Below are 23,071 nucleotides of genomic sequence, written 5' to 3' on the forward strand. Positions count from 1 at the left end.
TCATTATGGCCCAGGGGCCGTAATGCTGCGCTGTTATGCCATCGACGCTCGGTAATAAAGTTTCCTTCACAAGCAGTGGGAATGTATTCAATGGCCGGAACCAGGTGCTTTGTAACGCGAAAAGACAAGGCAGAGTTTATATGTCAGGAAATAAAGGGACAAAAAGTAACAATGATGATAATTAATCGCATCAAATGGGGTAAGCCGTGATGGGTTGTGTCATAAAAGTTCACGGTTCAAATAATGTATGTTGGGATTGCAAATGAGAAACCGTTCTTAATCGCCTACCCGGATAAGTAAAGGTAAACTAAGTAAATGCCAGTACTTCTCAAAGAGTGGCGCAAATAATTACCAAATTAAATGTTCAAACAGTGAATAACGTTGCGCGTTATGCGGCTTTCACATTTTTTTTAATCCATTCCACCATGTTTGTTAAGTACAGTTCAGTTGTATTCAACTTTTAAGTTCAATACATTTGCATGTCATCGTTTAGAACTGTGTGCAAACATTTATTCAGTCTTAACTTCCATTTCACTTTCATGTGGAATACATTTTCATGGAATTTAAAAATCTTATTAACAATCAGCCTGTTAATAATATTGCCCTGTTCTGTTGTATTCTCTTGTTTTGTGTTTATTATTGGGAGCAAAGGGTTAACAAGGCATGCCATCGGAGCTCCTTGGCCAGGCTTTTAAAAGGCTTTTCACACACACACACACACACACACACACACACACACACACACACACACGCACGCACACACAAGTTTCACTCCAAAGTTGTCAGGCACGCAGCCCCGCCCCTCGCAGCTTCTCATTGGACCAGGCCCTCTCTTGAATATCCAATGAGGCACCTTGCGCTCATCCGTGATTGGCCACAGCCTGTGCAGTTATGTAAATGAGCACCTGGTGGCGCCTGCTGCGGGCCGGCTTCCTCGCGTGAGTCGCCACAAACCAGGCGCTCGCCTTCACCGACGGACTCAGACGGTCTCGCTTCTCCTCCGCCACGTTTATCGGAACACTTTCCCCTTACTTTTTGACAAGTGGACGTGTTTTGAGCAAACAAGCTCGCTGACTTCGGTGCGAGCGTTTTTGGATTGTTATTTTGTGCGGACGCTTCCAGAAAGCAGGTCCGAAGCGGAGAGACCAAAAAGTTTGGGGGAGCTGTCACCAAGTAGCGGTTGGGGCTCATTAAGGTAAGTTCCCTTGGCAATTTCCTTCCCGTTCACGGCTGCAGTTCGTGCGCTTGTGTTGGCGTGTGGCTTGGCGTCCGTCAGTCTCGTCCCGAAGCGGTTTTGGACGGCCGCCACGGTGACGGAGCCCCCCCCCTGCCTGCCACACATAGGCCGACCAAGGTGTAACGTTGCGCCGAAATATTAGCCGCGTGTCTGAAATGCTCTGACGGTGTGCATCACGTCCTGGATTTACTGCAAACTCAAGTGAGCAGCCAGCAGAAAGCACGTCTGCAAAGCAAGGTGTCCTGGTTGGTGTGCCAAGTGACTAAAATGAACCAATTAGTCATCATTACTATTTGTTGTCCAGCACATGATTTAGTCAGTTCAAGCACAAATTTGACTCCGTCATACGTTTTTTTTACAACGAGGATGTAGATCGCTCAGAATCCACTGCACAGTGCGCACTGCGAGTTATTCTCTGCTGACTGTAAATCTGTTACAGCAACAATCTACTCAGTTTGACTCTGGAGAGCTTTGTGATTTTTGCCGTAAAAAGGCAACCGTGCGTCACTGTGAACCAATTCGTGTGACAGTTGAAGCCCAATTTGCATATTGATATCTCTCAAGGTTTACAATTGCGCTCTTTGCCTTTTTGACATTTCAACACCCATGGAGACTATTTAATGTACTGCTGACCATAGAAATTTGACAGTTGACACACAAATCTGACTCACTCAGTTTTACAATTACGCATTTTTGTTCCCTCCAGGCCGCTTGATATCGCTTGCTGAGAGTTGCTGTCTGCTGAATATATAAATTGGACGATCGAAGTGCTCGGGTGAATATTGAGAAGTAGCTAAACTTGGGAGAGATTTGCCTCTTTTGTTTTATTTAAGACCACCATAACACGTCTGACTGTATTATCCCGTTGGTTCTATTCATTTGACAGTTGAAACACAATTCCAAATGCTCAGCAGCCGTAAGAAGTTTCACAATGGAGAGCTTTGCCCTTTTGGGCCCTAAAAGGCCACCGTAACTCGCTTGTTACAAGCTGCGGACCATATTAATGTGACAGTTGAAACAGAAATTTGAATATCGAGGAGTCCTAACAAGAGCTCAATGGCAAATTTTGCCCTTTTGTATCTTCGAGGGCACCGTACGCTGCTCGTTATTCACTGATGACCGTATTAATGTGACAGTTAAAACACAACTGTGCATACTGAGAAGTCATACATTTCCCAATGTTGTTTTATTCGCATTTTTTTTCCTTCCTTTCGTGGCCACGGGACACCACTTGTTATTCAGTGCCGACGATATGAATATGACAGTTGAAGCCCGAAGCTGAATGTTGAGAAGTCATAAGTTTTACAACAGACAGCTTTGCTCTTTTTGGTCCCCTGAAGGCCATCATACACTGTAGAAAATTGAATTAGCATCAGTATTTGACAGACACATTTAGAGATGTTTAATGCCGCTTTTTATTTTTTTTCCATTCTGATGCCAGTACAGAGTAGTCACTCTTTCTTCTACTCACCAATACTGATTATCAGTACCTTTAGTACTTTTGATATATAAAATTTCGATGACATGATGAAAAGCTACACAGATGATGATTAGCGAATGTGTCAATCTGCCGCAGCATTGCGCCACCTACTGCGGAGGAGGACTTACTCAATGTCAGATTAGATTTTTTCGCTAAAGTATCAGTGGCTTGGTATCGGCAGCCCTCAAGAGTACTCAATACCTTAAAATAAGGTATTGGCCTGATGATGACCTGATATCAGTACTCGCCCATCCCTAGTGACAATTTGTATTTGTTAGCAGGTGTTTCCTCTGTACTGCACTGCTAACTTGAGGTCTTGTGAAATGTGGCTTACGTCAAGCATACTTTCTGTCAATGTTTTGCAATTTTTTTTTCTTTTGTTTTTAAACTTGCTAACATGTGAATTCAATCGAAGTGCTGCATCCTTGTAATATTAAAATGCTAAAGGCTCTCACTTTATCTTTTGGAGGGGATGGCACCCCTAATTTGGATCGGAGCATTTCTTCTCCGGAGAGTCACATTCCTCCTGCCTTTCTTTACATGGCACCTCCTTCACAAAAACAAAGACAAACAACAGCCATTCTTTCCTGGTTTAACAGCCTCCACAGCCAGTGTTTGGTGGTCACCACCTGCGTACATCCAGGTGCAACAACCCCTGTTACGCTTGCACGTACTCAGCTGACCTCAGATGACATCATCACACGCATGCATGCGCTTTTGCCTTAGGGGAAGCGGACACAAACATGACCTGAAGCTCTGTGGCTTGCTGTGAAAACCTGCTCACGAGTTTCAAAAGAGCAGCAATTACTTTTTTTTGTTGTTGTTAATACCCAAACATGAGAATTGAACTCTTGACAACTCGAACATCTAGTAAATAGCTAACAAAAGTGAGTGCACCCCTCACGGTTTTTGTAAATATTCTATCTATTCATGGCGCAACACTAAACAAATGACCCTGTCATGCAATCTAAAGTAGGAAGTGTGCATCTTCTCAAACTAACTCCAAACACGGCCACTCATGTCTTACCCGCTTGCAACAAATGCGAATTGACTCCGAAGTGAAAATGTTCAAATTGTGGCCAAAGTGTCAATTTTTTTCATCTCAATTACAATTGTGGTCTCGATAACTTGCACTGGCAGCCTGGTGAGTAAGTGGTTAGCGCGTCGGCCTCACAGTGCAGAGGTCGTGGGTTCGATCCTGGCTCCGGCCTTCCCGTGTGGAGTTTGCATGTTCTCCTCGGGCCTCCGTGGGTTTTCTCCGGGTACTCTGTGTACTTTCGCGCAAGAATCTCTGGCTACCTCTCAGGTGACGGTGGCTATAATCTTTGCACAAACTGTCGTGATCCAAAAATGAAACGCAACGTTGCGTTTATTGCAAAGGGGGAAGCGATGAAGAATGGACGGTAGTTGTAATTTCATGCTGCGCTCACCTTTCTTGGCACATAAAACCAGTCGACGTGTTACTGGCTCCTGGCTTGAAATGCCAGGCCCGCCCAAGAAGAGCTTTATTAACTTTATAGGCTTTTTGGAGCCTTTTTGGGCAAAGACGAACTAAAAGAGCGCAAAGGAAAGGAGTATGCAGTGTGGAGGGGCCCCGCCGAGTGTGGTTCCACATCCCCTGGTGGCGTGTTCAGGTCGCCCGGTTGCTTGGTTAATGGCCCTTTGGCTGCTAATTTCTCCCGCCACGTCCCCCCCGGGAGCCCTTGGCCCCGTGTAATTGCAGTTTATGTGCTTGTGCGGTCCAGCCGAGGTAGCGCCGGGATGTGGAACGGCTTGAGAAAATCACTAAATGGGAGTTTGTGTTCTGCTTTTAATATATTTTGAAGCCGCGGGGGTGAATTGCGCTATTATTTTTATTTATTATTATTATTATTATGTTTTTGTGGGGTTCCAAAACATTCAGAATGTAGTCTTGCAGAAGTTTCGTGATGCATTTGTCACCAAAGCATCATTACAAGTTTAAAAAAAAAAAAAAAAAGTCATACTACTCACTTTTTGAAGGCAGAGGTTTGAGGTATTCATGAGCTTCAGCTACAGCACTGTAATGCCCTTGCATGTGGGCAAGGAGAGCCACAGTCGTACATGTACTTTAAAAAAATTATTAAACAGGACAAATAGTCAAAGATAAAAATCCGAAATGTGAACACTCGCACCTGGACGCTCACACGCAGACAAACCAGCCAACCCCATTCCAGCTCATGATGTCACTCACTAGGCCATGCCCCTTAAAGGGACACATTCCACACAGGAAATAACAAATAACATTTTGGAAAGAAACAAACTTGATTTGTATTGATATTTTTTACGATGTTTTCATTCAATACTGTGCTCTTGAGATATATCTGCCCTATTGGGTGCTTCGGAGTATAAAGCGCGCCTTTGATGAATGGCCTCCGTTAAAACTGTTTTCATATAAATGGCGCCTCATATTATAAGGGGCATAGAATAGAAGCTACGATAGAGGCTGATGTTGCATTATGCATCCACTAGATGGAGCTCCGCTAAAGGGAATACAATTCAAGACAATACAGCTTTATTTATATCGCGCTTTCACAACCGCTGCAGCTCTAACGAAGCACTTCACAGAACTTTTAGAGTACCACGTCCAAGAAATCCAAGAATATCGATCCATATGTAAGGCTGAAAATACAATACCCCCAAAAATCAGCAAATATCCGAATTAATGAACGCCCAGCCCTAAGTATGCTGCATTTTAATTAATGATTGGTATAGGATAGAATAGAATACAAGGGGTCTTCATTGTTACGATAACACGTCACCTGGATTTGAAAAGGCGCTCGCTGCAGAACTTGTTTTGAAAAAAAACAAAAAAACAAGAGGGAAGAAGAGCACCGGTTGGTGCGCCCTGGTTGATCATTGACTGCAGCCTGTTTGGCGCTTTATCCGCTTCATTGTCTCACGGAAGGCGACTTATTTCCATTGTGCCCGTTGACCTCTGCCCAAAGACTTGAGCAGGTTGTCGCAGGGCGTTGAAACCTCCCAAGTGAAATCACAGTTTGCACATTTTTAGTTTTGTTTTGTTTTGTTTTTTTAGCACGCCACTGCAGGTTACCCACGCCAGAGCATGATCGTGTTTTCAGTCCCAAAGTTCGCCGATTCATGTGAACTCCCCCCAAGCAGTCAATCGTTAAATAGCATTGGCATTTCAATTTTTTCGGGGCCGGACGTTTCAGGAACACATCAGACTTGTCTTTCTAATGGGGAAAGAAGACAATGCGAGACGGGGAATCCTCTTGTCCTTGTTTCTCAAGCGTGGCCTCATCAAGTCTAGACAGATTCGCCTTTCAATGGAATCGCCTGCTGCGGTCAGGAGAGCACGTTGATTGTGTTAACGGGAGGCGAGACTTCAAAGTGGGCGTCTGCGCCTTCTCGGGGGTTTAATCTTTGCCGGCTTTCCAAATCTCGATTGGATTTTCCTAGCTGTGAATCTTCTCATCCGCTAATTACCTCCGCCAAGGAGATGACGTTCTCGTCACTGTTGGATCAAGCAAATGCGGCGGCTCGTCTGATTTCCATTCCATTTTGGCTTTTCACTGAATTCCGGTTGCGCTTCATCGATTGGCAGCAATTCCTTTTCACACTTTTTGTCTTTGAATTTTCCTTCATTTGTCAGCGAATAATTTCAGCATGTTGCTGCCGTCTGATGACAACCACGTATGTGACAAGTCTGCCACCCCCAATTTCATCAAAACTCAAAAGATTGTTTTGAGACAGCTCGGCCGCACCGGAAACATCAGTTTAGCATTTCACAGCCTCCACCGTACGGCGTCTGTTCAATGATTTGAAACATTGAAGTGGATTGGAATGTCCGTGTCCGAACGAGAGCATGTGTGCAAAAAAAAAAAAAAAAAAAGACGAATCTCCGCTTGCCATCCATTTTCATTCTCGACATGTAGCATACTTGTAAAAACACACTCTTATTGTCACTGCTTGAAAAATGAGGCGTGACCTGATGTTGCTTAGTACAAAGTGACGGATGTCGACATATCTCTCGAATTTGTTGCTAGTCTGAAAAGTGAGAATTGAACAAACGGGCTGCGTCTTGGAAGGACGATTCTGGTGGTACCTTGACTTACGCGTGCCCCAAATGACGACCTGTTGAAAAACTCAGAAAAGCCATTTTTGCTGGAGGGAGCACAAATGCACGGAGCATCCTTTCAGGTTGTCATGGACCCCGAGACGGCAACCCCAATCGCATGATGCGACGACATACAAAGTTGCACATGAATCCATGAAATGAAATAAAGCATTACAGGATTAGTCAGACTTGGCCGCCGCCGCCGCCGCCTGCAGAAAAATCGATCAAAACAACTACTGAGACCGAGGTCTCTTCTTCAAGTGTCACACTTGGTCTCCGCCTTCAGAAAAATCGATCAAAACCTTTTATTTAACCAGGAGAAGAAAAACTATTGAGACAGAGGTCGCTTTTTTCAAGCGCAACGTGGCCATGAAGATGGAAAACACTTCACGTCATAACAGTATAGGCATGAAAGACCACGATACAATTACAAATGGAAAACTACCATTGCTACTTCTTTATTTATCGCTCTCACCCCCCCCCAAAAAAAAAATCATAATAATGATAAAATCCAACACACCTCTGTTCTTCTAGAATCCTGAACAGCAACAGCCACACTTTGCTCATTGCCACCGATTTCCCCCTCTCTGAGCTCGAGGGGCGGGGGTGCAGTGGCAGTAAAACAGGCCGAAATTCAGTTTATATTTGCCTTTATCAGTTTTTCACTATTTTTCCGTATTAAAAACAAATTGTGGTAGTTTGGGGGTGGGGGGGGGGACTAGATGGAAGGGATTTTATGTCAGATATTTTGGGGTGTCTTCTGTCGTATTTTATCCTCATTGTTCCGTAAAGCGCTTTCCGTTACGGCCGCCGCTGTTGTGAAAGCGCTGTATCAATAAAGATGTATTCGATTCGTAAATGATGGGTTTGGCCACAGAACAAATTCCAATCGTGAGTCAAGGTACCACAAAATTCAAATGAAAGTTATTGGGAGCTGATACTTGTCTTTCTGCGACCATCCAGCCTGGCGGCAGACAAGGCCAATGCCTCCCTTTTTGAAGCAACGCTGTATGATTCATCATTCATAACCACCTCTGGTGCTACTAATCCATCTCCTGTGATCTTCCATCAGTCTCCTCGTTTTATCAGCCCCCCAGCCGCCAGTCCCATCAAGGGACGCTGTGATAAGATAAGCGTCGACGCCACCCGCTTGTGCGTGCCGGGGAATAGTCGAATTTTGGTTTCTGAGCCCGACTTCAAAGAATTTCTCATTTGTCTCCGATGGCATTTTGGCACACTGCCTCGTTTTTTTTTTTTTCACTCCCCCCGCCGCCGAAGAGAAACCCCGACCTGCCTCCCGTGCCAGCATATGAAATTTGAGATGAACAAGATGATGTCGCACTCTGCTCGTCATAAACCCGCAGATGAAAACCATGACATATCGGAGATTATTTGCGGGAGTGAGTCTGAGGATTGATATTGTTCGATCGCCACTTGAGGAAAAAAAAAAAAAATGTCGGTACTCTTCCAGTCAAGAAAGTTGACGGCCTGGTAGAGATAATTCCGGCTTCTCTTGTTTTCGAAATGTAGCCTATCAGATAATCCCGTTGCGTAGGGGAAGTGAATTTTTCCTGATAACAGGTTGCGAAATGTTAAACGATGAAAAGTCTTGATGCCGGAGGAAAGTTTCAGATTCCCAAGTCATGCCTCCGCGAACTGTGACCTGAAACGAAACGTAGCCAATCAAGGAGCGACAAACAAAGTCCTACCAGGCCTAAACCACGCTGATCCGTGAAATAACTTGAGATCGATGAGATTGAGTTTGAACAACGGGCATTTTGAGGAGGCGCGAAGCTTCCGCTAGGCCAGCGGTGTCAAACTCATTTTTGTCACGGGCCACATTATAGTTAGCGGTTCCCTTGGAGGGCCATGATGACTCTGAAACCATATAAGGAAGTCAAGAATAATGGTTTATTTAACGATAGTTTAAGTTACTGTAATGAGGGTTTTGGTAACAAGAAAATTACTATATAGCTCTCTTATATATATGACATACGAAATTGTGGTACAAATTTTAGCAAGCGTCATCGAAGTCAACATGTTTAATTTGCTTTTGCGGGCCACATAAAATGATGCCGGGGCCAGATCTGGCCCCCGGGCCTCGAGTTTGACACCTGTGCGCTAGGCCGTTCCAAGCATCTGATGAAAACGCTGCTCATCGTTCAAAACATGGCGGAGGCTCGGTGATGTTGGGCTTTTTTGCCGCATCCGGCACGGGGGCGTCTTGAATCTGCGGGGTGCGATGAAATCGCTGGGCCGCGAGACATTCTGCAGTGAAATGAGTTGCCCCCCCCCCCAAAAAAAAAACCTTGGTCATGCAAAATCAGGAATTTCCTCAGAACAAAAGGCTGCACTATCGCCCCCCCAAAAAAGGGGTTTAAAAAAAATTGCAGCTTGAGCTCATCGCTCATGAACATTTTTCTTTTTTTTTCTTTTTTTTTTTTGTTCATCTGCTCAAGACCTCACACATGCATACAGACCGCTCAGGTGGGGAGTGATGGGGGGGATCTACTAACGCGCGCATCAATCACCAAAGTCTTCTGGCGATGTCGGGGCGGTAGACGACTCGGACTGCGGAGCAAAGTCGTGCTCTGCATCAAAGTTGAAGCAGCCACGCTACGTTTTTTTCCTCTCAGCTGTGAGTTGGCTGATGTGTCTTTGGGTGCCTGCGGGTGGGACGACAGAGTCGGGGGGGCTCACATTAGCATGGGGAGCTTGTCGTGAGCCGTGTAATTTAAGTCGCTTTAGAACTGGAGGAAGGGCTCGGGGGGTGATTGAGGTGTCAGGCTGCGGCCCAAGTTGAGCACTTCTGGCTAAGCTCACACCTTTTATTTATTTTTTTCTTCACGAGCACATTTCTTTGCCTTTCTGTGACCGCTTCTAATGACATGAACGAAGGCTGTCAAGAAAAACGGTTTGCTACTCGATATTGTTGTTGTTTTTTAACACTGCGAATATTACGACAGAGCATTTTAGATTGAGTGTATCCATTTTTATGAGCATTAGCATTGAAATGTGGAAAGATCAAAATATCCTAAATTATTAAAAAAAAAAAAAAAAAAAAAAAAGTTTCATTCATTGACGGCCGCTCGGCGGTTGAGTGGTTAGCGCGTTGACCTCACCGTGCAGAGGTCGTGGCTTCAACCCCGGCCATTCCTGTGTGGAGTTTGCATGTTTTCCCCGTGCCTGCGTGGGTTTTCTCCGGGTAATCCTCCCACATTCCAAAAAACATGCATGGCAGGCTGACTGAACACTCTAAATTGTCCCTAGGTGTGATTGTGAGTGTGGATGGTTGTTTGTCTCTGTGTGCCCTCCGATTGGCTGGCAACCAGTTCAGGGTGTCCCCCGCCTACTACCCATAGACAGCTGGGATAGGCTGACAGGAAAGTCTCAACATAAACCCATCTGGTCTCATTTTTTTTCAGCCAAGGTGGGTAAAAGATCCGTTTAGCACACCGCAGGTCAACCTTCCGTCATCCAATTGACCGACTTTGAATGGAAAGAAAGGGAAAAATGTGGCCGTGTACCTCAATTGAGTTTTCTCAGCATGAATCAGACTGCTGAACTCCACCAAACCGGTTCCCGTTCCACTTTTCTCCCTCGATTCGTCTTTCCATTCCGCTTTCTGTGCTTTTGAAATCACGCTGGCCCTCCTGGCCAGCTGCCCCCCTCCCCAAATAAGTTTCTCCGCTTCATTGCAGTCGGTCAGTCTCGCTGTACCTCAGGACTTTATCAAGTGGCGTTTACCCGTCGCATGCTTCTGCTCGCTCGCAAGCAGGTGCCGGCAAGGCGGTGCAAATTGAATTCGGGGAATTCTCTGCCCAACTCCAACCGAGTCATCCACAAACGCCCACGTGTTAATGTGAGCACATATTTGCTCCTGCCTCATTTGGAGTTGGAACACTGCCGCTTTTCTCATTAGCGGCGAGATGCAAAGGTTGCGGCCGCCTCCCTGGTTGAGTTGCTTCTCGGCGCTAGAAAATTAAAACCTGCAAAAACTTTCAGGAATTAAAGCAACACCGAACACTGATACGGACGTGCGATACAAATTAGAAACACTTCAAATTGATTCGTGGCGTGAGCAAAAAACTCGTCCTTTAATAAATCAATCCGGCATCCTTTAACTGGAGCCGCAGCGCAAATAATTCCTCGGGCCCAAAAAAAAAAAAAAAAAACTGTCGACAAGAGAAGGCCTTTTGGCCCAGGTAAAGCTGTTGTCATGGTAACAGCCAAGAACCGTCGACAGCGCGTTGCGCAACACCTGAGAGTTGATTGTTTGCAAACGGCGTGATTAAATTAATGAAGCCCTCAACCGGGCGAGGCGTGTCGAAATGAAAAGCGCAGAGGCGCACGAGGGCTCGTATTGAGCGCTTGGCCCTCACTTTTTAAGCGTCTGGCCGCGTCGGCACGAAAACGAAGGCGCCGCTCCTCTCATTCCTGCCGGATTATACAAAACAAGTGAGAGGGGAAAGTGAAGTGGCTAGGCTATCGTTTGGCATGTCCCGACTTGACTGTCTGTGTGTGTGTGCGTGTGCGTGTGTGTGTGTGTGTGTGTGTGTGTGTGTGTGTGTGTGTGTGTGAGTGTGAGAACCACAACACTTCCACCTCCGCGTTTTCAGTCCAAACTTGCTCACCCACCCACATGCTGTTGAGGTGGATTTTGGACTCGCTTCAGCCTTGAGAAACAAGCGTGCCGTGAGAAATCAAGCAGGCGTGCCGTGCAAACGGTCCCGTTTCACTTCATTGGGCTGAAAATTATTTATTTCCTCGCAAAACATTGGTTCATCTCTCAGAGACGGACGGGCAGAACAATGAAATGCTCTTCCACTTACTGGCACAACCCTCTGTCAAAGTAAACGTCAAACAAAGAGGATTATACGTGGCGTATTTAAAGCAACCACATAACTTGGCCTGAAAATCAGATAGCTTAATTCTATTACATCATGGGAAATTCTAAAGATAAACTAACAAACATCTGTGTGGTGGTGTTAAATGAAACACACATCTGGTCATACACGCTATGTGGGGGAACCATGATCCGAAAACGATGTTTTGAGAATCCTCGTTTTGTGCCTTTTAATCATTCTTTTGAAACCTGCCTTGCTGCAACAAGAATAGCCTCTCAGAAGCGGCAGAAGGCGTGGCCGTAGCGTGCGTCAGTCATTGCTGTGCGTGCATATGCACGCTCAGTCTGTCCGCAAGGTAAGCAGAGCTGCACTGGAAGCACAGTGATATCAACACTGGCCTCTGATAACCGGCAAATTTCCGATTGTCGGCTGAAGTTATCGGCGTAGGGCAAGGTGACAATTCCGTTGGGCCAAGTGTCCTCTGCATGCGCCACATGCACCGATCCGCGAGGCGAATCGGCAAGGGCAATGCAGCAATGATACTTTATTATTATTTTTTTTTCTGTCCCACTTTGCTCTTGAGATTCTGGGCCGCTTGGGAACAGGCGACCCCTCGCCTCCTCTTGATGCCCTGGCGCTGCCCTGGTTGTCATGGTAACGAAAGCCACGCTTGCCGTTTTACCTTTTGACAGGAACCTGGTGTGTAGATTTAAAAAAAAAACTAATCCCGTATGTCTCCTTTTAATCAAATGTGTAACTTCCAGTGTAGACCACATCTCATTCATCCACTCCAGGGCTCGAGAGATTATACTCATGCAACATACCAGAACGGCTCCTGATGAGGATTAGAGGATTAGCTTTTCCCCCCCTAGTGTCGATTATTTTTGGTCGAGTCATTTGGTGCAAGGGTGCTGCCATGATTGTTCAAAACGTTGTTTTTAATCCACGATCTGATCTTTTTAACGGCGCTTAGCAAGAAATCGTGAAGGTGAATTTGTGTGTGTGCGCGTGTGTCAGAAATACTTGAGCCAACTTTTAGATTTCCGTTGAGTGAGACGGGGACTTAATCGAACTGCGTGACAAAACGTTGCCTGTCGATGGTCTTGCGCATGAAGGTGGTCTGACAATTTTTTTTTTTAACCGTTGAAAAAAAAAAATCCACTGGCAGAAATGGGCTCCTGATGTTTAAAAAAAAAAAAAAAAAACAAAACCAGATGTTTTTGTTGTTGTTGGGTTTTTTTCCCCCCCACAGGGGTAAACGGGCATTTTATAGTGTAAAAATATTAGTTTCTGTCACCTTCCATCGGTGAACCAGAGCACGGCCTGTTGACATTCAGACAATCAAACAACCAACCCCTCTCCAATTCAACCTTGGCAGCCATTTGACTTTTAACGTAAACTACTTGTGTGAGTTATGGATCATATCCTCTGCCAAGGATTGTCATGAACACTAAGTTAGATGAATTTATGGGGTGGTTTTTTTTTTTTTTTTGTGGTCTTTTTATGGAGGGGAGTCATGAAAGAAAATGCGCTTTTGGCCTCCAGCTGGTCATGATGTTTTCTTTCACCTTGTAGCGAATGCGACTGCCGCTGATGAAGCCAGTCTAGGTCTGGCAGCGCGAGCCGTGGTCATCAGTCACCATTTGCCGCCCCCCATAAACTTCCGCCTGCAGTGCTGACATTGAGGGTGCCAGTGAAACTGCGAGTCCTCATTGATTGCACTTGTGTGGAGTTTCGCGCCGGCAAACTCCCAATCTTATTGCCTTCATTTCTTTCTCCACTGCTCGACTCATAGATCTCTGCCAATAAGACCTTGTGAATTTGTGCAGTTATTAAACTGCTTGTGTGCTTCTGATTTTTTTTTGGGGGGGGGGGCGCAAACAGCATAGCTGTCTTAATGGCTCACAAATTATTCCAGGAAATGTTCAAATGTTCCCCTCAGCGTGCTTTCTTCCGCCTTGCATCACTCCTGATTCACCACCTCGCCCGCTCACTTTCTTTTCTTTCTTTCTTTCTTTTGAGGCAAAGTGCTTCACTTTCATTGCCTTGCGCCTCGGTCGTTCTGCTGTTTTCAGAACTCGTGATCTCTCCGTCTGCCAACATCCCCCGCCTCACAACTCATAGTAGTGCGACATACCACGGCGGTGACTCCCATTTCCTTGTATAGAGGATTCGTGTGACACGCGAGTGTAGAATTTGATGACCGATGCTGACCGCTCACGCTCCGCTTTGCTTTGCATCCTGTCGTGTGACTGAGAAAAGCATCTCGACGCCACGCCTGAATCGGCGACTCGAGCAGGCTGTCAGATTGGCGGAGCAGCATGGGCGCCTTTGCGTTAAGATGGCGCGCCCATGACCATCCATAGTTTTTTTAACGTGGTTACCTCAAGATAAGAGAAGATACAGTCACGCAGATTGCCTTCAAATTTGGACTCTCAAAATTCTTGGGAAATAACCTTAGCTCTTCTGATTTTCTGCTGCATGTTGATGACTACCACTCCTAATAAATTACAAATCACGTTTTGTTTTGTTTTATTTTTTGTAAGTCTGACTAAAGGATGCGATGCAAAGCTGTTCATGTAGTGCAACTCTGTCCAATGTTTGACCGTGCCAGGCAAGTCTCATTTTTCACGGGCTACTTGGCACTTTAGCCTGTCGCGTCCCTCATCTTGGAAAGCTGTTCACGCTAGCGTCAGTGCTAATGTTGCTTTCCGCGGTCGTGTCAAGAATCTTTACTCCCACACACTTCTTTTAAGACATGAAAACCGAGTCTGTAAATTAATTTTCCAACCCAGATTTAGTGAATTTTTATTTGCTCCATCTCACCCTTTAGCATCAGTGTTATCATTAATACTCAGAGTCGTCAACAGAACTGAATTCAACTATTGGTCATTGCCTTTAAAGTTTGTCAAGTATTTGATGAATTGAAGTCTTTAAACCCAGATTTAATTGGCTGGACGTTTTAGATCCGGAACATTTTGTGTCACTCGTGTTCCAAAAGGTTCCAACTAGCTTAAATACTAATGTGACGATTCTCAGACCCTGTTCGGTTGTCGACATGGGCCAGTGTTTATTCCAAGGCTTTGCAGATGTACCGCAGACGAGTTGGTTCCGTCAGGCGAAGCAAAGGTGAAATTTGAGTGTTCCCGATTACTGATTCAAAGTTATCCATTAACACATCAACAAACACAGTAGGCAGAGCCGCATGGCCACTTCAAAATGTCCTTGCTGGTGGACTCACACTTTTCTCACTTTGTCTGCGAGTCTCCCAGCAACAAAAAAAGAAACAACAGTTTTCAGGAAAATACACCAAATGACCCGGAGCGGCCGGTTGCCCCGCCCTCCCCATCAACTGAAGCGCTGCGGAGAAATCATTCATACTTCCTTCCCTTCAGCTACAGTGTGTGTCGGAAGGAAGTCTAAAACAAAGAGCTCGGTACTCCTGATGTCCCCTGTGGCCATGAGTCAACTTTTAACAGAGGACGTTGGAGATGGAGCATATGAAGCTCATACCGACTCGGTTTGAGCATTTCCATCCCAGGCAATCAAATATATGATCCGAAATGTTGATGTCCTATGATTGTGACATGAAGCGGAACAATATTTTGGAAGAGACCCGTAGCGCATGCTGTTACTTGAGCAACCGGTGATGTTGAGTTTTGGTAACGTGACTCGTCAAAGTAGAAATGACAAATAGCTCGTCTCTGGAATCTCGTAACCAGATGAGCTACCGTTTGGCCGAGATGATTTAATATCTTCTTCTACGCGTCCACTTTCCTCTTCTTTGTATTTTCCATCAGTGTGGAGTGGCACAGTGTCGCCTCTTACAGGCCATTCATGGTACGACAACAGACATTGCCATGCATGCGGTGTGTTGCAAGCGCGTGTTTCACACTCTATTAAACAGACGCGTTGTTTTTATTTTCTTTTAGTTATTTGTGGGCTCTCGCATTGTAAAAAAAAAAATCAGTCCGCCTGCTCCCCACTTGAAACATTTGGAGCCAAACGCACAGCCAGCCCCGATACTCGAACTGGTCGGCCGTCAAACAATGTCCACACGCCATTTTTGAGGAAACCAAAACAGGGCACGAGGAGACAATCTCCCTTTCATTTTCATTCACGCCGTTGGTTTTGATCAAGAAAATGGAAAGCGGGGTTGGTTGCTGGAGGGAGGCCAGTTGACTTCCAAAATGCTGCCAAGGTGCCCTTAGCAAAGCCCCAAACTTCCAAGTTGATATTAGACACTTACCATGCAGCTCACATTTGTATTAGTAGCAGATGATGTTGAATTTTTTTTTTTTGTCTTGGCACGGCTGACGTGAAATTCATGTTATTGGATAGATTACTTGTGTAAACGTGGTACAGATGTGCCTCGATAAAGAAAGCACTGTGACTCTTTTCCAAGCAAGTACCTTTTCCCTCACTTATATTTCTGAGCGCCGAACATACATCACCTGTTCGTCAACGATAAGCGATGTGATAAACGGGAGCTTGTTTTGAACACACATGCCACTTGTCCTCGTTTCATCAAAAGTTTCTTTCCAATTTCCAATTTTTTTTTTTTTTTTTTTTTACATCTTTCAAAGCCTTTGCGGTTGCAAACCAGCAGAAACTCCGACTGTGAGCACACATGGAGGCCGTCAGCACAGCCTTCAGAAGCCTTTCGCTTCATAGCCGCTGTACACAAACGATTCACGACTTGAGAAGTCTGCTTTCATACATTTATGTGAGTTTGAGTCGTTGTAAAAATTGGCGTCGGGGCTTGTAACATTGGATTTCTGAACAGACTTATTTTATTTGATGCGTACAAGGTGAGCTAACAGAGAAGCGGCAGTTGTGAAACAGTTGCGACGAATTGAAAATTGTTTTTTTTACGGATCAAGGGAGCGGTCCGAGCCTTTGAACCCAAACATGGCGTTTTCACATTAGCACCCTTTAGTTGAGTTGAATCGGCTCATGGCTTGTTTTTCCGCCTTGGTTTTTCCGTTCGTTTGAGCACAGTAGCAAAACGCCGGTGATGTAAAAAACTGGACAAACGTCTTATGTTTGTTTATCCATAACACGCTCATTACTAAGACTCCACCCGAGCTTCACTCTCTGCTCATTTGTGAACGTTTTATTCACCTTGTGCTATGACGTCACTGGAATCACACCGTACAGTTTGTTGTGTACATATTTGTATTTGCTTATTTTGCTTTGTTTGACCCCGCTGTTTGCTGCCAGGTCGGCATGGCACATGAGAATCTGTTCTCGATTGCCTGGCCTGGATGAATAAAGATCACATAAATGGAGAAATACAGCGGTACCTCTACTTACGAAATGAATTGCTTCCGGAAGAAATTTCTTAACTAGAAAATGTTGTAAGTAGAGACGCATTTTCCATGGAGATGCCCTAATCCGTTCCAAGCCCCCCAAAATTCAGACACAAATGTTTTATAAAGCATAAAAATGCATCAAAATATGGAACAAATACATGTTACAAATTAGATTATTGCACCATAAATGAGGGTTGTGCATCATTTAAAAAAATAAGAATAGAGTAAAAATAAAAATGATGGTCATTTTTCTTTTAACTACGTCCTCGTCGTTTTTTTGCCCTCTTAAGTTCATGTTCTCTCTAAGAAGTGGTTTTTGCCTGACGTTGTGTAAAGAACTGAGCGAAGGACGTCTGCTTTTGTCGGCTTTTAACAATCCTTTTTTTCCAAGGCAAACATCAGCAGAGTGAGCGATCGCCCGACTGGTGAACACTTTTTCTGGGCGATTCACATTTCCATAAAACTATCGGAACACCTCATGGCCCGAGAGGCGAATGACGAGGACGCTGAATAAACACACATCCATCTATCTACACACATAGACACATACGGTAAGAGGTCCCTCTGAGCCAATGGGATGCCAGGAAGATGCTTGGTAATAGCCAATGGGAGAGCAGCTAGAAGTATGTTGCGTTCAGGAAAACTCGGAGCTGCGACGAGCAGCCCAGACTGTATTTTTACCTTTCGTTTCTTGAAATGTCTTTCCTAACAAGAGGCAATATTTTCCTGTTGAGGCGTTTTGTAACTTGAAATTTTCGTATGAAGACACGCTCGTAAGTCGAGGTACCACTGAAATCCAAACCGGTGATTTATCAAATTTCTCTTTGGTTTGGCAAGTGTTTGGTTAGCCCGTTAGCATGTTTGGTTGTTGTAGTCTGTCAGTTTTTTTCGCGTATGAATTTGCCCACGAGGAATCCAAGTGACTTAAGTGCTGGTGTATTCTAGCTTGTGTGTTATGTTACGTTATGTTATGTTATAAAATTGAAAAAAAAAATTGCTCCATGCGATGCTTAGTGCTGTCCATACACCAAAGTCTCTCGTTTGCCTGTAAACCGTCCACCTGAGCAGTAAGTCCAAGTGCCACATGCCCTCAGTCCCACCGAGGGACCGTGCTTGAAACTGCAATTAGCGGACGCTTAATCACCCCAACAAATCTTCTCCTGTTTGAATCTCCTATTGAAGTGGTCTCCGGTTCCAAGTTTGGTGCCACTCCAGAAGACAGCTGCCCTTGCTTCTGCCACTACATCTCATCTTAGCAAGTCCTCAATGAAGCAATGATGCAAACTAATAAGTGGCTGATCCGATCCTCGAGTTTTTTTTTTTTTTTCTTTTCATTTCCAGGCAGTAAGAGCAGCTGCTCACATGTGCATTCATGAGCGCAGCGCCCGGATTAGCCAAGACAAAACGTCAGAGCGCAGCGGTCCTTTCTCCCATCGGCCTGAGCGCCAACCACAGCTGTTCGGCACCACTTGACTTTGCCAGCAAAACGTGGTCTCGGATGGCTGCAGACACTTTGGTCCCTGCTCGCCAAAACATTTGTCTTGGCTGTAATTTTTTTTTTTTTTGTGTGGTGATGTCCTCCTCTCCCTGATGTGTGCTGGGATACTTTGAGAAAAAAAACATAGCCGCTGGCCATGTGCGCCGATGACAAGTAACACCCGATCAGTGGAGCTTCTCAGCTCTTAACTGCGGCCCAATCGAAAGCAGCCGTCCTCCAAAAAAAACGGCATACCTTTTTTTTTTTTGTCTTTTTGCAGGACCGACTCGCGACAGCTGAAGCGTCTGTGACGGCCTTTCCGCGCTCTTCGCTAGCCCTTTGCACTTATGTTTTCATTCTTTCCGAGGCCGTAAATCACCAGCCCACCCGACAAGGTCGTCTTTGCTCCTGTTCTTCCGTTCGCCGCACTGCGTTTGTTCACAGGTGTCAAACGCAAGGCCCCGGGGGCCGGATCTGGCCCGCCGCATCATTTTATGTGGCCCCTGAAAGCAGATCATGTGTGTCAATTTAACTGAATAACGTTGAGATTTTGCATTTTTTCGATGGTGCTCGTTGTGATTAATTGCGGGTGAGCTGGAGCGTATCCCAGCTGACCTTGGACAACAGGCAAGGGTGCATACCGGGGTGGTCACTGACACCTGTGGACAGTTTAGATTCTTCAATTAACCCCTTTAGACAAGTTTTTGAAATGCGAGTGGAATCGAAAACATGAGCCTCGAAACATGCGAACCGATACGCCCACCGTGCGGAGCAGTCACCTTCAGTTTCTCCAAACAATTTGTTGCGTCTTCCCCGGCACAAATCATCGGAGACATAAAACGCTCAAACGCTAATCTCTACGAATTACCGTCAGCCAGTTTAAAGAATCAGCCGAAGAATCCCGCGGCGAAGGCCGATGCGTAAATCACAGAGGAGAGGCTCGACTCGGTTTCCACGCGTTTGACTCCGCCCTCTCCTCGTCCCGCTGCCGCTACAGCTGTGCGTCAGCTGTCGGCCGGCTCGGTCTACTCGGGGAGATGAAGTTGAACTCTCGGCGGCTCCGGCGGGAAGAAAGACCGGCCTCTCTTTCGCTCCCAGCTGTCGTTCCCACTTCAGACTTGCAGCGATCGTCTTTCCTCCTCCCCTCGTGCCACCACTGGACTCCTTTCCTCGGACACGTTTCATGAGGAAAATATGCGAGCTGTCAGCTGTCATGTCACTTTGTCAACATTGTTGTGGTATTATCTGACAAAAAGCAGTAGGTGAGACTAAATGATGTTTTGGGATTTTTTTTTTAATGCTTCCATTCAGCGCGGATTGATTGTTGTTTTTGTTTTTAAATCTCTCCAAATCTAATTTGCTTTGTTGTACAACCACCGCCGGCTGGATCAACCCGTCCAATGAAGTGAAAGCCAGTTTGATATCAGCAATTTGGAAAAACGACAGGCCTCACAAGTCCCCGGGGTTGTGGCAAAGCAGCCGCCAGAGTAAATGTCGTGCTAATTGTAACGTCCTCGATCACCGCTGGAGTTCTTTTCTATTGGCGACAAAAGCATCATTGTCACCCAGCAGGCCAAAGACAAAGGAGCAAATTAGCGCCTCAAAGTGGCTTTGGGCACTTTTGGCTTTGTGCTCGCTCTTTGTTTCAAGAGAATTATCAAAAGACGGCGATGCCAGGCACAATTTGTTCCTGGATGAAAAACAAACTCCGCGGACCAGTCTTTTAACATTCTGAGCAGTCAGAATATCGTATCGAGTTTTTTTTCCACTCGACAGGGTGGGACAAATGTAAGGATGCGGTTCACTTTGTATTTTATTCTAGTGACGATGATTAAAGCACAGTTAAGGTGTTACGTTTCACGGTTGAGGCTTTTGATGTGAAAGGAAAAGCCATGCACACTGAGATCGTCAACTGTTTCTGAATGTTTCTTCTTTTTTTTTTTTTGTCTCGTCGACAGGAATGCCTGTGGTCAGCAGTGCGTCTGCGGGCAGGTAACCAGGCGCGCCGCTGCAGTCATGGCCGGGCCGGCCGGGTGGCTCACACCTTCCTCTGTGGTCACCGCCCTGGCGGCGGTGCTGGCGGTGCGGGTGTCGTCGGTCGAAGAGCACGAGTGGCACTTTGACGCAGGTTGGGCACGTTGTCTCCTTTTCGAGTGAACTGCCGAGCCCGTTCGATCGTTGATGTGAACCAAAACAGCGCCACCTACCGAAGCAAGTCAATGGCCTCGAGATTTTTCAATGGATTTTGAAGTGTGTTCCTTCTGCGCCATGAAAGCTGATCTCAGATCTCTGATCTCATCTGCGCTCTGACATTGTGTGGCGCAACGAAACGTCCAACGAACAGGGCGACGTGATCTTGATGCGTCTGCGTGGGCCGAGAGCGTAGCGGTTAGCGTCAGCGGCTAGTCTTCAATTATTCATGCCCGAGGAACGAGGGCAGCGGCACAAATGCGACAAATGTCACCAAATGTAATGCAGACAAGTAGCATGTTCATTTACGAAATGGGCAAGTCCATTCTTAAATACCAAAAAAAAAACCAGTCCGTGGCTCAATGCTAACATTAGCGACCGCTGTTCTGTGCTGAAAAAAATATTCATGTTGTCACTGAATCACTTACTTTGCCTCGACTAGGATCAAGTTATAGTTGACTACCAAAAAAAAGAAAGCTCGAGTTATTCAACTCCCCCCCCCCCCCCCCCCCCCCCCCACCGGCGCCTTAGTTTCTTCCTCCCTTCCAATATTCTCCTCACATCGTCAAATCAGCGAGTCTCATTCCCGTTGTGTTATCAACAGGCTCTGCGCTGTGTTCTCTTCCTGTCTGTCAGCTAGTCGAGTGGAACAGGAGAGTGAAATGCTCCCCGCCCCCTCTCCCCCGTTCTTCAGGACGGCTAATACCCAGCCACATTACCAAGTGTCAGTCGGTGGGGGCAACCAGGTGGAACAGGAGCGCGCGCCGGCTTTCATATCCGACTGCGGCAGCAAGCGCGAGCCGCAACTTCAACGGCGCTTTTGTTGCAAACGGCGACAAGAGTTTCGCCCAAACTCATTACACGGCTTGTTTGTTCCGGGCGCAATGCTTTTTGGATTTACAACTGGAAAGTAGTCTGCGTAGATGATATTGGGACACACGGACGGCTGTGACGGGGGGGGAAAATGTGGTTGATTGATGTGTGGGAGCAAATCTTCGAGAGTTGAAGATTCGAAAGCAGGCCTTGGATAGAAAGCGTGACTCTTGAGCCGACTTTTACGAGTCACAGCCACGACTTCTGTGAAACAAATTTTCACCAGAATGAGGTTTTTGGAGTGCGTTTCCAAAATGTGGATTTCATTTGATCTAATGACAAAAAAAAAAAAAAGACACAGTTATTGAGCGTCATGACGATGATTTAATGACGTGGGCACCTGTTTAATGGGTGTGGATCCAATGTGGGTGCGCGTATGCTCCACCCTCTGGGCTTTTTAACATTTGTCACTCGGCTCCAAATTCCAACGGGGTGACTCAATGACAACGACCCCCCCCCCTCCCACTCCCCCTTCCTGTCCTGTCAGTGCCCTTCTCTACTTTATCGCCACCCAAGCCTCCCCTCGGAGCAGACAAGCTCCTCATCTTTGTATTCGTTTGATAATGCCTGCCGCTGGAATAGAGTCAACGCCGGCACCCGAGAGGCTCGCCTGCAGCCGGCGCCGTGGTTTCTGTCGCTCCTTTTGTTCCCCGTGCCGCAAATCCTCCCCGGCAGGGCTCACGGTAACGGGAGCCGCGCCGGGTCGCACAAAAGGTGCAATGAGAAGGGTGTCGTCTTGGAAGTCGACTCGAATCCGCGCATTTCCCAGCTGCATTCATGTGCAGTGTGAGATGTTCGGGTGTGCTGCGGGAAATTCTGAATTAACGGCAAATATGTGGAGCCGTGTCAACAACGTGTTATGACAGACGGGGCAATCAAGTGTTGAAATGAATGCAAATAGCATTCATCGGCTCTGGCCTCTCCCTCTAAACAACAAAATTGTTGTAGTAGAGAAAAATGACACTCTCTATTATATTTGATCAAGACCTCCAATATGACATAACAGATTAGAATTCAAAATAATTGATCGTTTTCATCCAAGTTTCTCTTTCAGTGGACATTTCGCAACCTGCGGGTAGTATAAGACAGGCAGACAGATGCACGGCACTGTACTGTAGACTCAGCTCCTCTCTCGGGTTCTCGGTACAGCAGTAATACGTTTTCCCAACAATGACATGACAAGGCAAATTCGCCGTGACCAAATGCTCGGGACTGAGAGATTGAGTTTATCCCCCTACTGATGCTCTTTGCTGATAGCACGATGGCTCATGGCTCTTCTCTTTTCTTTTTTTTTTCTTTTCATCTCCGTCGCCTTCCTGTCTGCATCTGCAGCCGCTCAGTGTCGTTACGCCCTGGGGATGGAGGATGGCAGCATCCTAGACTCTGACATCACCGCCTCCAGCGCCTGGTCAGACTCCACCGAGGCCAAACATGCAAGGTCAGTGAGTTGAGCCGTTCAATTATTCGCGTTCGCTGCTTTTGGCTGTACGGGGTGGGCCAAAAGGTTTAAAATGGACCAATTCGTTGGTCCGTATTTTCAAATAACCTAAATT

The 23,071-nt window shown here is 46.1% G+C and overlaps 1 protein-coding gene across 3 annotated transcripts in view; it reads left to right on the forward strand.

Moving 5' to 3' along the window:
• Positions 1-925: 925 nt before the first annotated feature.
• Positions 926-23,071, forward strand: part of ddr1 (discoidin domain receptor tyrosine kinase 1) — a 46,910-nt gene continuing 24,764 nt past the window's right edge. For all 3 annotated transcript variants that reach the window (XM_019896032.1, XM_019896033.1, XM_019896034.1), the window contains exons 1-3: positions 926-1,195; positions 20,414-20,583; positions 22,851-22,956. In XM_019896032.1, coding sequence (XP_019751591.1) covers positions 20,472-20,583; positions 22,851-22,956 — 218 coding nt within the window. In that variant the 5' untranslated portion in view covers positions 926-1,195; positions 20,414-20,471. The remainder of the gene's footprint in view (positions 1,196-20,413; positions 20,584-22,850; positions 22,957-23,071) is intronic.

Source organism: Hippocampus comes, unplaced genomic scaffold, assembly GCF_001891065.2.
Source record: "Hippocampus comes isolate QL1 unplaced genomic scaffold, H_comes_QL1_v1.1 scaffold55, whole genome shotgun sequence".
NCBI classification, from domain to species: domain Eukaryota; kingdom Metazoa; phylum Chordata; class Actinopteri; order Syngnathiformes; family Syngnathidae; genus Hippocampus; species Hippocampus comes.